This window comes from Triturus cristatus, chromosome 1_1, assembly GCF_964204655.1.
Source record: "Triturus cristatus chromosome 1_1, aTriCri1.1, whole genome shotgun sequence".
NCBI classification, from domain to species: Eukaryota; Metazoa; Chordata; class Amphibia; order Caudata; family Salamandridae; genus Triturus; species Triturus cristatus.
Window position 1 is genome coordinate 18,137,377 of NC_140579.1, and position 16,529 is coordinate 18,153,905.

The 16,529-nt window shown below is 46.8% G+C and overlaps 1 protein-coding gene across 3 annotated transcripts in view; it reads left to right on the forward strand.

The window, feature by feature from the left end:
* LOC146869156 (Y+L amino acid transporter 2-like) overlaps positions 1-16,529 on the forward strand; it is a 181,392-nt gene that overhangs the window by 12,097 nt on the left and 152,766 nt on the right. For all 3 annotated transcript variants that reach the window (XM_085640892.1, XM_085640896.1, XM_085640889.1), the window contains exon 2: positions 6,727-7,286. In XM_085640892.1, the coding sequence (XP_085497018.1) occupies positions 6,782-7,286 (505 nt within the window). In that variant the 5' untranslated portion in view covers positions 6,727-6,781. The remainder of the gene's footprint in view (positions 1-6,726; positions 7,287-16,529) is intronic.

The window sequence follows — 16,529 nt, forward strand, 5'->3', positions numbered from 1 at the left end:
ATGTTGACGGGTATGAGAGAGAGCTGGAGCGACGGGAAGTGGGCAGCGGGAAAGGCATGCCAGACAGAGTAGAAGACCATGTGGGAGTAGGACAAGACAGGAGTAAGTACGAGTCTGCTGGCATGCTTAGGAGTCGGGATGGTTAGTAGAAGTCACCCAGGGTGACCATGAATCTGGCTAGCGAGTGAGCAGGCGAATGCAAGATAGCTGCATAGTGTATATGACGTCACAGGCCTGCCCTGTGACATCATACTGCACAGGCCTCTATGGCACCCTCTCCATTCACCCCCACGGGGCAGGAGTGTCCTGTCACCTGAGTACAGCCTTATCAATACCTGAACACACTACTGGTGCACAATGTAGGCGCGTGTCCGCCCCAACCTCCTGCTCAAAGCCTTCCCTCACTGGCACCGGGAGGTTTCTCCAAGGGCGGCACAGAATCCCCTCAGACGACTTCTCAAACCTGCCCCCAGGCCTCCTCAGCCCCCTCGACTCCCCACGCCCATCCCCTGTCACGATTCACTTGCTCTCCGCGGAACATCTGTTATCGGAAAGCCCTGCTCTTCCAGATGGAGGGGCCTGGCAGATAAGAGAACAGGGTATCGAATCGATGCCCGAGGGGGTGGTGCGCCCCCCCCCCCCTCCGTCTTTGTGGCTTTTATTGAAGGTAGAATAATCGTCAGGCGCAATGAACAGCAGCCTAAAGGAAAATTACCCCTCCTCGAAAAATGTGGCAAGGGGACCCTAAAGTGTCATTTGAGAAGGCCATACTTGAATTTCCAAAGGCATAGCGCCAAGACACCCTCCTCCTGGTTGCGGGAACCAAGTCTGGCGCTAACAAATTAACTGCAGGGAATACGGTAGTTAACAAAAGATTATGCCGGTGCAGACCTCGAAGTGTAATACCTGGTTGTAGCGCCATCTACTCTCTGAGCTTCAAGGCGGGATGGCCCTTGGAAAATTCCTAATGTTAACTGGAATTCTTAAAGGCTGGCAGCGGATGGCACCAGTCAGTCGCATGCCAGGCTAGCCACTAGTCAAGGGCAGAGTGAATCACTCCAAAGCCAGGCTTGTTGTTGCCTTGCACAAGGCCGGAAGTGCCCAAGTGACGTGCCACACTCTGGCCCGGTGCCGACGGCCTTTTCAGGAACTAGTGCGCTACTGCTGAGATCTCCAAATCTCCAAGAGAGCCGCTGCCGCGTCGTCCCGCGCCCCCACCCCCACCCCCACAAGAAACCATGAAGCACTTCTCTCTCCCCGCCACCTCCACGCTTACTCACGCCCTTAGGTTTATCATTAATCCGGAATTACCCCAGGAGCCTGGAATTTGCGCAGTCATTAACAAATATTAATGAGCCTGCAGTTCAGAGATGGAATCTGGACTCAGTATGTGGGAGAGGAAGGGTGAGCCGCAGAACCTGCAAGCTCTCACTGAATCTGCGCAGCCTTTATTGGTCATTAATGGCTCTCACTGAATCTGCGCAGCCTTAATAGCCATTAATGGCCCTCACTGAATCTGCGCAGCCTTTATTGGTCATTAATGGCTCTCACTGAATCTGCGCAGCCTTTATAGCCATTAATGACCCTCACTGAATGTGCGCAGCCTTTATAGCCATTAATGGCTCTCACTGAATCTGCGCAGCCTTTATTGGTCATTAATGGCTCTCGCTGAATCTGCGCAGCCTTAATAGCCATTAATGGCCCTCACTGAATCTGCGCAGCCTTTATGAAATGAAATGAAATGAAATGAAAAGTGGATTTATAAAGCGCAATTGGTACCAGAAGGCGTCCAAGCGCTGGTCATTAATGGCTCTCACTGAATCTGCGCAGCCTTTATAGCCATTAATGGCCCCCCTTGAATGTGCGCAGCCTTTATAGCCATTAATGGCTCTCACTGAATCTGCGCAGCCTTTATTGGTCATTAATGGCTCTCACTGAATCTGCGCAGCCTTTATAGCCATTAATGGCTCTCACTGAATCTGTGCAGCCTTTATAGTCATTAATGGCTCTCCCTAAATCTGCGCAGCCTTTATAGCCATTAATGGCTCTCACTGAATCTGCGCAGCCTTTATTGGTCATTAATGGCTCTCATTGAATCTGCGCAGCCTTTCTAGCCATTAATGGCCCTCACTGAATCTGCACAGCCTTTATAGCCATTAATGGCCCTCACTGAATCTGCGCAGCCTTTATAGCCATTAATGGCCCTCACTGAATCTGCGCAGCCTTTACAGCCATTAATGGCCCTCACTGAATCTGCACAGCCTTTATAGCCATTAATGGCTCTCACTGAATCTGCGCAGCCTTTATAGCCATTAATGGCCCTCACTGAATCTGCGCAGCCTTTATTGGTCATTAATGGCCCTCACTGAATCTGCACAGCCTTTATAGCCATTAATGGCCCTCACTGAATCTGCGCAGCCTTTATTGGTCATTAATGGCCCTCACTGAATCTGCGCAGCCTTTATAGCCATTAATGGCCCTCACTGAATCTGCGCAGCCTTTATAGCCATTAATGGCCCTCACTGAATCTGCGCAGCCTTTATGGCCATTAATGGCTAGGATAAGAAACTGTCTCTTTTATCAAATGTCATATAAGAAACAAACTCCAGTCTGTATAACTGCATTTCTTGCCTTACCTCACCATCTACCCTCTAGAACAGATGTCTTAAATTTTTTTTTGAGGCGAGTCGCCCCCATAGCAAAATCTTTTCAAGTTGGGCCCCCCCTCCAAAACTTTGACAGGTAACGGCTGAATGCAGGGAGTGGGTTTATAATTTCAGGGGTTCTCTTTCTGTAGCTCTCAATTCACAGTAAAAATGAGACTTCTAAAAGAGCAAATATATCCAGCAAAAACACTACTACTTAGAATTTCGATGTTGTGAGCCCCTCACACTCCTGGGACCCTGTGCAGCTGCACCTGTTGCACTAGTGATAGCCGTGGCCCTGAGTAGCAGACTGAGTCCTCCGCCTCTTTCACCCCTTTTCCACTGTGCCTGCCCATCACCCCAATCTTGAAACAGCATCTCAGAATGAAATGACCCTCCACAGGTCGCCCACCACTTCTGGGACCCCCTAAGCACCTCTAGAGGGTCAGAGTATTTCCACTCTGCCCCCTTTATATGTTTTACACACTTATTCCCCTTGCTTCTTCAGCCTCGCTTCTACCGAGGCAGAAAATGGCCGCCAACAGTTCCTGGTTTCGAATGTAAACAGACACTCGACAGCCAATCAGCAGTGGTACACGGGGACCTAACCTTAGCAAGGAAGGATATTAAAAGCATACAAACTGGGGTTTAGAAGGTGCGTCACACCCCTGGGCCCATGTGACACTGCGTCAGCTGCACAAATGATACACAGTCCACTAGCCATCACTGCTCGGCCCGAGTCCCACAGCAGGCTGTCTGCTTCCTTGCATACAAAAAGGGGGGAAGTGCATACCTCGCCCCCTTTTGGTATGGACTTCTACCCTGCACTGCAAACTAGGGGTTCCACCCATCTTTTTCTAGTAACACAGCCATCATTTGGGTACAGTCGTCCCTCATAGCATTGCCCCGGTGTCACTGCACCTGCAGCACTGATGCCAGTGGTGGGCATTTAAAAAGATGTCCACCTTCTGAGAAATCCGTCTGTCCATTTGTAAATGGAAAAATGAGCCCCGCACATAAGACCCCCTCCTCTGGGCCATCTCTCTGCTGCTGTTCATGGACCGAGGACTAAAGACAAAACAGGCTTTCTCACCAGGGCCCTGGCTATCTGAAAGAAAGGTACATGCGTGCAATTGGTTAATCACCAAATGTGAAGGCTGCAGGAACTGAGTACGGGCTTTTATTTATGGAGTCGCTAGCTAAGCATCCTCTTAATGGGCGTAGGAAGAGGTGTGGCGCCGCGGCCAGGGCGACTGACTCCGGAATCCGGGGATCACGGTTCGATCCTCAGCGCCGACGGCAGATTAGCCCAGCATCATGTGACTCTGGGTAATAGCTTGCTTAATCTTCCCGACGGCCCCCAGCGCCTAGAGACCCTTACGGGTGATTGTTCGCGCTTTACAAATGTGGATTATTATTATAACAATGTCTGCACTAGGTTCAGCGTATCACCTATTACTAAAAGATATTCTTTGAGAGAACTTGTTGTATCTTAAATTCTAAATCATTTTGAGAGGCCTACCTTAGACTCAGGACCACTAGAAATTTGCAATTTTACAGCTGCAGAATCGTCCATATAATTATGGATTTGCCACGTAATCCGCCATCTGCTGTATAATCTGCAAATTTTAACAAAAACGTTTGTTTCTAGCTCAAACGGTTTCAAAGTTACTAAATACACAACAATACATGTTGCGGCACAGTGGAAGGCCATGGAAAGTGTGACTGGTCACCTTTCTGTTGCTTATTGCTGTATTTGGGTGATAAACTGGTATTAATGAGGAGAAACCTTTGCCCAGACAGTGTTAGCATGTGTAAAACTGACAAAATATTGAAGTAATACCATTCCAAAAAGAGCCACATTAAGCCTCATATTTTGCCTTATTTTGACTAATAATTTAGTCAGCCGTGCTGCATAATTTAGTCAGCCGTGCTGCATAATTTAGTCAGCCGTGCTGCATAATTTAGTCAGCCGTGCTGCATAATTTCAGTGGCCATGCTGATGCTCTGTGCAGTACACTTTTTAAAGAATGACTTGCATATTCACAGTGCTTTATGCTGCAGGCTAGGACTTCTTAGTGTTATAAATGCACAAGCCGCTATTACGCACTGCGCCAACCAGGGTGTAATTGCGTGGGCATACAATTAGGCATCTGCAGTGATCGCATTAACCAACTGAGGTTTCACAACATAAAAGAAAGTGCTCCCAATGATCATTTTATTTGCATTTATGTTTCATTTACGGTATGTGCATTGTTTTATATAGAGATTGCTAAAGGTGTATAAAAAAATGTACAGGACATTTTGTCCTTTTTAAACACTTAGCAATGTCTTTGACCCCAGCACCGGGGAGCCAAGAACCACCATACATCCTTATGCATTTCTACTGCTTGAGTTCCATGAATACAGCCTGGAAACACTGAACAAAGACAGTCAAGCTTCCAGGTCACCTTCATCTACAAATAGTTGCAAAGACATTTACGCCCCCCTGGGAACACAGGCAAGGACCCCAGGGGGAGAGCACCCCACAGTTTGAAGACTTTTGCCCTAGACCTTACCTGACCCAAGATGCAGGCAAGCCAGTTAAACCAGAAGCTGAGCCGGGCAAGTGATATAACATGGGCCAGTGATATAACATGGGCAAGTGATATAACATGGGCAAGTGATATAACATGGGCAAGTGATGTAACATGGGCCAGTGATATAACATGGGCCAGTGATATAACATGGGCCAGTGATATAACATGGGCCAGTGATATAACATGGGCCAGTGATATAACATGGGCCAGTGATATAACATGGGCCAGTGATATAACCTGGGCAAGTGATATAACATGGGCAAGTGATATAACATGGGCAAGTGATGTAACATGGGCCAGTGATATAACATGGGCCAGTGATATAACCTGGGCAAGTGATGTAACATGGGCAAGTGATATAACATGGGCAAGTGATATAACATGGGCCAGTGATATAACATGGGCCAGTGATATAACATGGGCCAGTGATATAACCTGGGCAAGTGATGTAACCTGGGCAAGTGATGTAACATGGGCCAGTGATATAACATGGGCAAGTGATATAACATGGGCAAGTGATATAACATGGGCAAGTGATATAACATGGGCCAGTGATATAACATGGGCCAGTGATATAACCTGGGCAAGTGATGTAACATGGGCAAGTGATGTAACATGGGCAAGTGATATAACATGGGCAAGTGATATAACATGGGCAAGTGATATAACATGGGCAAGTGCTGTAACATGGGCAAGTGATGTAACATGGGCCAGTGATATAACATGGGCAAGTGATATAACATGGGCAAGTGATATACCATGGGCAAGTGATATACCATGGGCCAGTGATATAACATGGGCCAGTGATATAACATGGGCAAGTGATATAACATGGGCAAGTGATATAACATGGGCCAGTGATATAACATGGGCCAGTGATATAACATGGGCCAGTGATATAACATGGGCCAGTGATATAACATGGGCCAGTGATATAACATGGGCAAGTGATATAACATGGGCAAGTAATATAACATGGGCAAGTGATGTAACATGGGCAAGTGATATAACATGGGCAAGTGATATAACATGGGCAAGTGATATAACATGGGCAAGTGATATAACATGGGCAAGTGATATACCATGGGCCAGTGACCCAAGGCCCTGGATCACTTGAATGCTTAAAATCGCAAGAGAAGCACCTATACAAAGCAAAACACACACTGGGCCCAGGGCTAAATTAAGGACAGAGGAGTTTTTACTTATTATTTTAATTTAGCAAATGTTGTGCCTTAACCGATTTATGTTTAGGTATCATACCCTTTGCTGGGGCAGCCGTGCGCTTTATAAATCAGCTTAACATAACATAACATAACATATATAAACAGTTTACGGTCATTTATTACAAAAGAAAGGGCCCTGGCTTGTCCTGCACACACAAGCTTAAATCGAGGGCATGTTTGGCATTTGGCTGGAGCCACCATTGGGTTACCCACCTCAAGTGCCACCCCTGCCCCCACCCAGATGCATTCTTATGTCTTGCTGTTTTCTTTGCCTTGCAGTTGGCTATGCGGCTCCATCTGTACTGACACCTCCACACCAGCTACCTCCTTCACCATGGCTGACGTCAAATACTCCCCAGCCTCCAACACGGAGGAGCACCCCACCACGGCCAACGGCAGTGGCCCCAGCCCCGCGGACTCTCAGGAATCCATGAAGCTGAAGAAGGAGATCTCGCTGCTCAATGGCGTCTGTCTCATCGTGGGGAACATGATCGGCTCAGGCATCTTCGTCTCGCCCAAGGGAGTGCTGATGTACAGCGCCTCGTATGGCCTCTCGCTTGTGGTCTGGGTCGTGGGAGGGATCTTCTCTGTCTTTGGGGCGCTGTGCTATGCCGAGCTAGGCACCACCATCAAGAAGTCCGGTGCCAGCTATGCCTACATCTTGGAGGCCTTTGGCGGCTTTATAGCCTTCATCCGGCTCTGGACGTCGCTCCTCATCATTGAGCCCACCAGCCAGGCTGTCATCGCCATCACCTTTGCCAACTACATGCTGCAGCCCGTCTTTCCCACCTGCGAGTCGCCATACTCTGCCAGCCGGCTCCTTGCTGCCGCGTGTATCTGTGAGTACCATCTATGACCTGTTCCCCTTACATCTCTTCGAGACCTCAAGTCCACATATACATAGGAGTAACAGGTTCCTGAAGTGAAGGCACAGGCGGACATCAGGTTTCCGTAGTTATGCCACAGGCTGACGTCATATTTCTAAAGTATTTCTGCAGACCTTTGATGAGGTGGGTGCTGTTGTGTAGGACAAGCCTCAGGGGGGTGTAGGACCAGCATAGAGGTAGAGGTGTGGACCCGGATGACATCACACACCCGCGGCCTGGCCAGATAAGAGCGGTTCGGTTAGGTGTTGTGGGGGGGTATTTCGACAAACAATGAGGGAAAATTAAATAAAGAATTAAATTTCCCTCGTCATCATCTGTCGAGATCCCCCCACCCGGCCCACCGCTCTTACCTGCACGGGCCGCTACTGGCCTTACGCTCCTCAGATGGTAGGGGCTCTCATTCTGAAAACAGTTTTAAGTGAGGAGGGGGTTTCACTTTCTTCAACAATGTAAATACAGGCCACGCCATCTTGGTTTTAAGACCATGTCGATCATGTAGGAGAGTTTCAGTCAAGGGTGAATCCGAGTGCTTTGACGTTTGTGGAGAGTTGAGGTGTGACTCACTCCATCAAGCTTCATGATGGCGTGATGTCACACTGATATATATCCTGGGATCATGCCGCAGTCTGACGTCAGTTCTTGGAGTGATGCCCCAGATTGCAAAGCATGACCATTACAGGTAGAAAGGACTAGAGCTGGTACCCAAGGCTTGCAGTTCAGGAACCCTGGCACTGCCAGAACCACCAGGGGTCATGAAGGAAGGAGGGGGGCCAGTGAAGCAGAGTGCCACGAGCCCTGTATATGTTCCGCAGTTTCCTCTGCTTACACTTGCCAATCAGCAGCAAATTGGTTACTTCTTACAGGACAAGGAGTTTACCCTGTGATATTACTGCGTGTCAAAGGGTTGTGATGCCACCTTTGTTACCCCAGACATCTTGATGAATCGGCGTTCATGAGACTTTGCCTCACACTGCTGGCAAAGTGCTAGAGTCTGACGTCAGTTTACCTGATTAATAACACGGTTCGAACACACTGACATCACATGCCACTGATGTTTCTACATAACAAGTATGCGAATGCAGAGCAAGTATTTTTCCCAGATTTCTATATGGCACACCAAATTCCATTGCTTGAAGTTACAGCCCCCCGTTACACACTTTCCCCGTGCACTGGGGGGTATTTCTGTTGTGACGTCTCCTTGCATGGCTTGCTGTGCAGCTTTGAACTTGTTCGTGCAAGCACACCGTGTGATCTGAGCACTGCCGACAGGCAGCCGCAGAGCACGTGCTGTGGGGTGGCTTCCTCTTCTGGTACACTTCCCCTGTCTCCCTCCCCGCGTGGCCTGTCTCTCCTAATACCGTTCACTGTTTCACAGCTGGCGAGGCTAAGCTCTGCCCAGGGTTAAACCAGGCCAGGGTCACTCCAAGCCACATCAACCAACCAGCAAACTCAAAGTTTCAGAACTTTTTGATGAGAGGTAGGCTGGCCTCAAGACGTGGTAGGAGCCTGTTTATCGGCAGGGTGGCGCCTATGAAAGGCTGGCACTGTTCATCACGTGCCAGACACGTGCCCGAATCCATCTACCCAGGCATCAGACTCCAAGTAAATATATTGTTTCCTCAAAGTAAAGGTGTAGTAACGGTGCAGTAGGCCCTGATACAAGTAAAGGTCATGGCCCACCAACACCTCCCAACCCCCCTTCTGTAATAAAGTCAACCGCAGTTGGATTAAGTGGACTCCCCATTTTAAGACATTGACAGTTTTCACCACCACTAAAACGCCACATGAGCTAATTCACCTTAAAAGAACAACATTTCTTAGTCACCCCAAACAAACCACATACAAATCACAACCAAACTTTATATACTGATGACATCACTGGTACCCTCAACAAGCGGCAGTGAGGTCACCTTAGTGCGACAGCAGGTGATCATGGCCGTCATTTCACGGTCTCCCCTATGTCAGAGAATGAGGGAGTTGTGAAGAAAAATAGTCTTCATATTATGTTTGCACCTATTCAACGAATAGGCACATTTATTTTGTATGCTTTGAAAAAACATGTTGTGATAGGGAGGTGGTGTGGGGTCAAACTCCATGTAGTTTTCCTCCGAAGTGCGTAGATGTGGGGCACGCTGACTTTCTAATTTGAAAACTTACACGTTTAATACACAAGAGCGCAGACAGAAAAGGAATACATGTGACCTGGACAATAGGGGATGGGTTTCACCTTAAAAAAGTGGTTGCATGGTTATTTGTCCACAACTCTTTCACATCAACATCCTTAACTAAAACCGGAGGCAAATTTACGAGGGGCTTGTGTCGTGTTTGCACCACGCTGTGTGGTACGTGCATGATGAAATCCTGTACGACAGATTCATGAAGCAATGTAAAGACACTTGGCGTGGCTTTGAGTGGCTTCATAAATCTGGAGTAGTGCAACGCAGCATAAATCGCTCCAGTGAGCTACTCCGCCGCGGATGGGCTTTCCATGGGCATCTCGGCATTTGTGCCCATGCATCGCCCATGGATTTTGATGCATTCCCATATTTACAAGAACGTCTAAATCTGGGAATGTGCCAAAATCTTACTCCTTCCCACGGGAGGCATAACAAGGAGAAATATCTTTCATTCATGTTCATCATTCTGCTGCACACACAGAAATAGGATTTAGCCTACAGGGGTTTGTTTTTGTGCAGGAAGGTGCCCCTTCTTGCACAAAAACAATCCTGTCTGCAGCGCAGGGTGCAAGGGGGCCTGCTCTGGCGCTCGGTAGCTGAAACAGTGCCAGCGCAGAGACAAAGGCAACAAGCATTGGCATAGCCAATAGGTCTCGCCTTTGGGACCCTATAAGTGTTTAGCCATGCAACGGTTGATGTTGTTGCACCAAGGATATTGTGCTGCATAACTAAATACTTATAAGGTCCCAAAAGCGAGACCTATTGGCTATGCCAATGCTTGTTTTCTTTGAATTCCTATACTTGCAGTCTTGTTTACTCCATCTTAAAACCAAACTACCCGTCCAAGAATTCAGAGAAAAAAAACCTGTAGTGGAGCATCACATCACACATGAACCTGAGAAACGTGGCAGCTATGGTAAACAAACAAAATAATTCCATGCGTGGTACGATTGCACTTTTTGTTGTGGAAGCACAGAACGCCTGCCCAATAAAAACATGTACTTCTACTTAAGCACCTCTCAGTAAAAGCACATTTTAGGTAAATCACATAAGTTCGCAGTACCTGTTAAGCCACACCTAAAAAATGAGCCATTTACTGAGGTACTGTTTCTTTTCTGCTGAACAAAAACTTCTCTCTGGCCCTTCTTCTGTGTCCACACCTGCGACTCGTCTGCAGTCCTTCTTTTGTACCCATGAAGGCTAGGAGTAGCGCTGCTGGTTACCACGGAGATGTTTTTTTCCGGTTCCGACTGCCATTGGTCAGAGAAGGGGAGGTTGTTGTTGTTGGACCGGAAGCACGTGGTGGAAAGGTTGCAGCGCGAGCTAGGAGGATGATCTGGAGTATCCTGTTCTACATCCTGCTGCCCGTGGCTAAGGCCCTGCGGGGGTGGAGCCAGGGTAAGGTGTGGAACAACCGTGAAGAGGGGGCAAGTTTTGTAGTCTAGGGGGCGGGAGGAGAGGAGACAAAGTGCTCAAACACACCGCTCTTTAATTAGGAGACTCCCTTTTCCTAATCAGATTTGTTACTAATTATCATCCTCCTGTAAGCCGGTTTCGAAGCGCTACGAAGGACCTTTTGCGAGGCATGTAGCGCTTTCTAACTCCCAAACTAATGAATGCATCCTAGGGTCACAGGAGTTTTGTAGGTGTTCCTATATATTGAAATGTATAGAAGGGGCAAAGTGAATAGAAACCAGAAAGACAAGGAAGTTAACCGCGGGGCCAAAGTGAAAGTGATCGCGGGGGAAAAATGCTACCGCCGGCCACAGCTTGCAGTGCCTGTGCGCGAGTGGTGCGCGCGCAGCAGTAATCACGCCATATGGCGCCTCTGCTCAAGCTCGCGCACATGCACTGCAAGCTGTGGCCGGCAGTAGCATTTTTTGAAGCCCTTACTTAAAGTCTTGCCAGGCCAGCGCAAGCGCTGGGTCAGGCGAGACCTAAAAATGTGTCACATTCTTTACAATACAGCGCACTCCTGCTCTCACCCTGTAACGCAGTGCAATGCAGGGAAGTGACTTTCTGTGCTGTGTGACTTTCTAGTGGATATGCCCTTAAAGTTTTTGTTACCAACATTAGGGCTGTACTGGAGCTTCTTGGAAAGGCAGAAGCACATTCACTCGAAGAGCAACACCTTCTTGAGAATCAATGAATTCATTGTGGACCTCTCATCTATCACTGGCATACTGATGTCCACAATCAGTGCAATGAGTTCAGCATCTGCCTTGTGAATTTATCACCATCTTTGAGATTCTATGACTGGACTCCTGATTTTAGCATAAGCTGCTTCTTAATTCTGTCACTACCTTTGTGGTTTTTACACTAGGATCCTGATTTTATCATCAACTTCATGATTTTATTGTAGGATCCATGATTGTATCACAGGTCTTTTGATTGCATCACCAGCCTCACAAGTGGCTTTGGGACTTGTGACTTATCAAGGCCTCATCCTCTTATCACACGCCTTGTCGTTTTGCCGTCGGCCAAATAATATCATCGCCAGTATTTTGATTTATCAACAGAGAGACCAACATCTCCTCGTCGTTCCCCTCTATAGTGGACTTCCTCCCTTCTTGAATCTGTCCCTGAAAAGCACCTGACCTGGTTACATGACTGGCCCATCCAGCGCATTTTAGAGCCCTAAATAAATGCTCAAACTATTAAGTGGTGAAAACTTGCAGTTAGACAGTTGCAGTTCCTACACCAAGACAAAAGCTATCCTCGGAAGCCCAATGTCCCACCTCCGTGCCTGTTGCTCACTTCCTTACACTTCCTTACGCTCCTCACTTCACCGCGCTCTTCAACGCATATATGGCCCCTTTGGCTTCGATCGTAGCCCCGTTTGGGATCCATATGGTCACCTATGCCGACGACACCCAACTGGTCGTGGCCTTAAACCATTCCACACAATACTCTACGACCCTGAAAGCATGTCTTACGGAAGTCGTAAAATGGATGGGGTCTTCCCATTTGAAACTAAATGAAGAGACCGAGATCATGACTATGGTAAATTTTGATAATACGTCGCTCAGAACCATCTGGCCAGCATGCATGGGCCCGGTACCGACCCCTAAGCCGGAAATAAAGAACCTGGGCATCTGGCTAGACCAGAATCGGACATTCAAAGCGCAAGCTAGCAAGACAGGAGCAACCTGCTTTGGCCTGATCAGAATGGCGAGGAAAGTGCTTCCCCTACTCCCTCCCCAAGCCAAGAAAATGATGGTCCAATCTCTTTTACTCTCTAGGTTGGACTATGGCAAAGCGCTTTATCTGGGAGCCCCGACCTCAGTGATCAATAAACTGCAGATCATCCAGAACTGCGCAGCCAGACTTGACGGGAACACCCAAATTCCTTTCCGCAAAACCAGCCCTCCGTCTCCTGCATTGGCTCCCAGTGAAAGAGTGAATCAGCTTTAAATCCCTATGCATTATCCATAGATCCCTACAGGGGAGCGGCCCTCCTCTGATATCGGCCATAATTCACCTATATAAATCAAGGAGGAAGCTCCGCTCGGATGAACTTCACCTAATCGAGACCTCCAGAATCAAACGAGCCAGAAGTGGTGGCAGACTCTTTTCCCTGAATGCCGACAGACTTTGGAACTCCGGAAAGAGACCAGTCACCTTGCTTTCAGGAAACAACTTATAACCCTTTTGTTCCCTTAAATTAATTACTCTGTTGCACCCGTTCCCTAGTTATGCCTAGCGCTGGGAGGCCTTCTGGTAGCCATGCGCTCTATAAATGTTCTTTTCATTTCATTTCCTTATCCAGTTTCATGTGTCTACTATTCAAACGTATTTATAGTTTTCAGTTCATTTTCACCCATTGTCTCTTCTAAGGGTAACAGGAATAAGGACAGATCAGTTTCAGCAAGAATTGGCTTGAAAGGGCATAGTACGACCGCATAGGACAGTATGCAGCACTGATCTCCCGCAGCCCGACCAAACCCAATGTCCATAGGGAAGACATAGATATTCTATAAGCAGAGACCCAATCCGCACTCGCTGTCTCTCCCCACAGCCTGTTCTTATCACTGAGGAACACAACATTGATGGATAATGATTTTGACCAGAGAACAAAAGATGTGTTGATGTAACCAACATACTCAAAATATGCCCTGCGTCTCATAGACAACTTTAACACGACCTTTGAGATCCCTTTCCCCTCACATCGTGCTTCACGCAGGAGGTCCTAGTCATAATACATTGTTCGGTGAATATCTGACCCATTTCTACTCCTTAAGGATGGCCACACATCCTACCAAAATCTCCCTGACTGACTTTATTTCCATGGAGACACATACTTGTTTCTTAAAATGTTTTTGAAGTCTTCCAGCCCCCACGAGGGCAACGAGGGCACACAGCGACGAGGTTCACCCTGTGCTTTCTTTAAACATTTCCTTTAAGACATATGCACTTGGTGTTCAACTTTGGGCATATTGTTAAATGTGATTACTATCATATATATTTTTGTATTCCATGCCTCAGCTTTGCGGAGGCCCTGCGCGCTCTCTGCCCTTCTAATATTCCACAGTGACCAAGCCCTCGCTAGGGCTGAGTGAACTTGCATAGTTTTGTCCTACTAAGTGTCGTCAAATTCCATGAATTTTGTATAATTATGCTTCTGCATCGAAATGTGATCGGCCAATATCTTACGTAAAACTTCTTGCTCGATACGGACAGGAGATACTTGGAGGAGAAAATATTTCTCAGCAGGACATTTCCTGTGCGAAGCAGCCTCCCACTGATATCCTGCAAAACATTTCAACAGGAAATGCGCGTTTGGGTTTTAAAAAAATGCACAAAGTCAGGTAATTTTGAGAAATGTAAGAATTTCGCAAATTTCAGTGGTGTTGTTAAAACTATTGCTATTTCTAGCTTTATCTACACCAGGCCCTTGTATTCCCAGCTCACCGAGCCTAATGGTGCGTGTTTAAAAAAGCACTGAAAATATGCTCTTACTGGTGGCAACCTGATTTGTCTTGGCATCTTAATAACATTTCTCTCTACGTGTTTGCTTAGAGGGTACCGTAGTAGTCCAGAGCTTTCTCTTGAACGGGTAGAGAGCCTCTAGTAAAATACTTTCCCTTGGTTGTACGTCCATTTGGCCCCACCGGGCATTTCGCACCTTCTTTAGTGTGCAGTGGCTGCCAGTTGGAGTAATTTATTAAGGAGTTGTGTAGAATGTAAGGTTATGTGTCATCCATAATCTGACAGTCTTTGCTGCAACCACACCTCCCCCAGGAAAATGAAATTAATTTAGAGTTGAGCAGCAAAATGAAGCTCTCATGTTCCTGAAGCTCGTATACTTTCTTTCAGACCCCCGGCATGGGGCGCTTCACTCTTTTAGGCCCACCGGATTTCCCTCTGTTGTGTCAGCTGCTTGCTGTTTCTTTGGTGGATTACATGTTGCCGTATACCTCCTTGAGGCTCATGGTGGGTATCAAGTTTCTATATGCCTTTGTTCCAGTAAGGTTTTTGCACAGTGTAGAATACCTTGGATTTGATTGTCTACTTCCCTGGTAGTCATTTAAAACCTATATATGCATGTGTGTGCTATTTGTATTACACAAACCTAGACACAAAGCAGCGAAGCGCTGTACACGTTCGAAGGTACATAGATGGTCAGCGTATTAAGCGCCAGGATACCCGTCGGGTGATAGAGCGCTATATAAGCACCTCATTACATTACATGATTGGACAGGTAGCTGGTTTAAATCAGTGGAAGTGAACTGTAACATTGAGAACTAGTTAGATGTGGTTCCTTGCCAGTAAGATCAGGCATATTATTTTGAAGCTTTTGCAGCCTGTTGATGCCTGTCTTTGGGAGTCCAGATCACACATTAACAATAATCGAGGCCTGCCATCACAGGGATTTCATCGGCTGTCCTTGATGGTCCCAACAGAGGGGCCGATTCCAATCCTGGAAAAAGGCTGTACGAATCGTTGTACGGAGCGTTTTCTCCGTACGACTCGTACCCGGTAAACTTTCCTTACAACCTAGGAAGTACGATTCGTACAGAAAGCCTCTTTCCGTACGAATCGTACAAAAGACCGTACGGGTAAAAAAAAAGAACGATTCTGATCCGGAACAACCTGTACGCAACATCCGGACGTATTTAAGCGAGTCGGCCGGGACTTGTACGATTCGTACGGAAATAATTATGGATACAAGTCGTACGGAAAAAAAAAAATACAGGATCAGAATCGACCCCAGAGTAGAAGGAAAACTTTTTGAACCTGGTTAAGTTGAAAGTCAATCTCTGTTTCTGTCTTCCAAATGAAGGCAGATACTAAAAGCATTAGCATCTAACAGGAATCATAGGCTCCCACTTTTGCAGTTGTGGGAAATATTTTACCTAAGCGAAGGGGCAATATAAAAAGTGGAAATTCCTTTAGTCTTGGTTATGTCCATGCACATAAAGCTTTGTTTGATCCAGTAGAAAAAGTGGGTTAAGGCATGTTGCAAATCTAGATTTATTTGTTGCTAATCTTGAATGTGGTTTTGGGTGTCATCAGCGTGCACCTGGAGGGTCACTTTCTATTGGTCATGGAGCTAAGCCAGAGGACGTCATGAAAATGAATGGGAGCGTAGGCAAGGAAACACCTCAAGAGATGCATTGGCATAGCCAATAGGTCTCGCCTTTGGGACCTTCTAGGTATTTAGTTATGCAGGACAATATCTTTGGTGCAACAACATCAACTGTTGCGTGGCTAAACACTTATAAGGCCCCAAAAGCGAGACCTATTGGCTATGCCAATGCTTGTTGTATTGGTAATCCAGACCCAAAAACACAGTCCTGGTTTAGCACCATGAAGCTAGAAGGTTGAAGCAAGGAACTTTATGAATAGCTTGTTTTTTTTTAGAACTAGCCCTATAATTTTATCATCAAAGCAGACATACAATTTTATTATGAATCTGATGACTTAATCGAAGGTTCCAAGATGTTATGATGATAAGCTAGTGACTTTATTACTTGATAAGCTTGTGACTTTATTACTAGCAACGTTGTCATAAAAT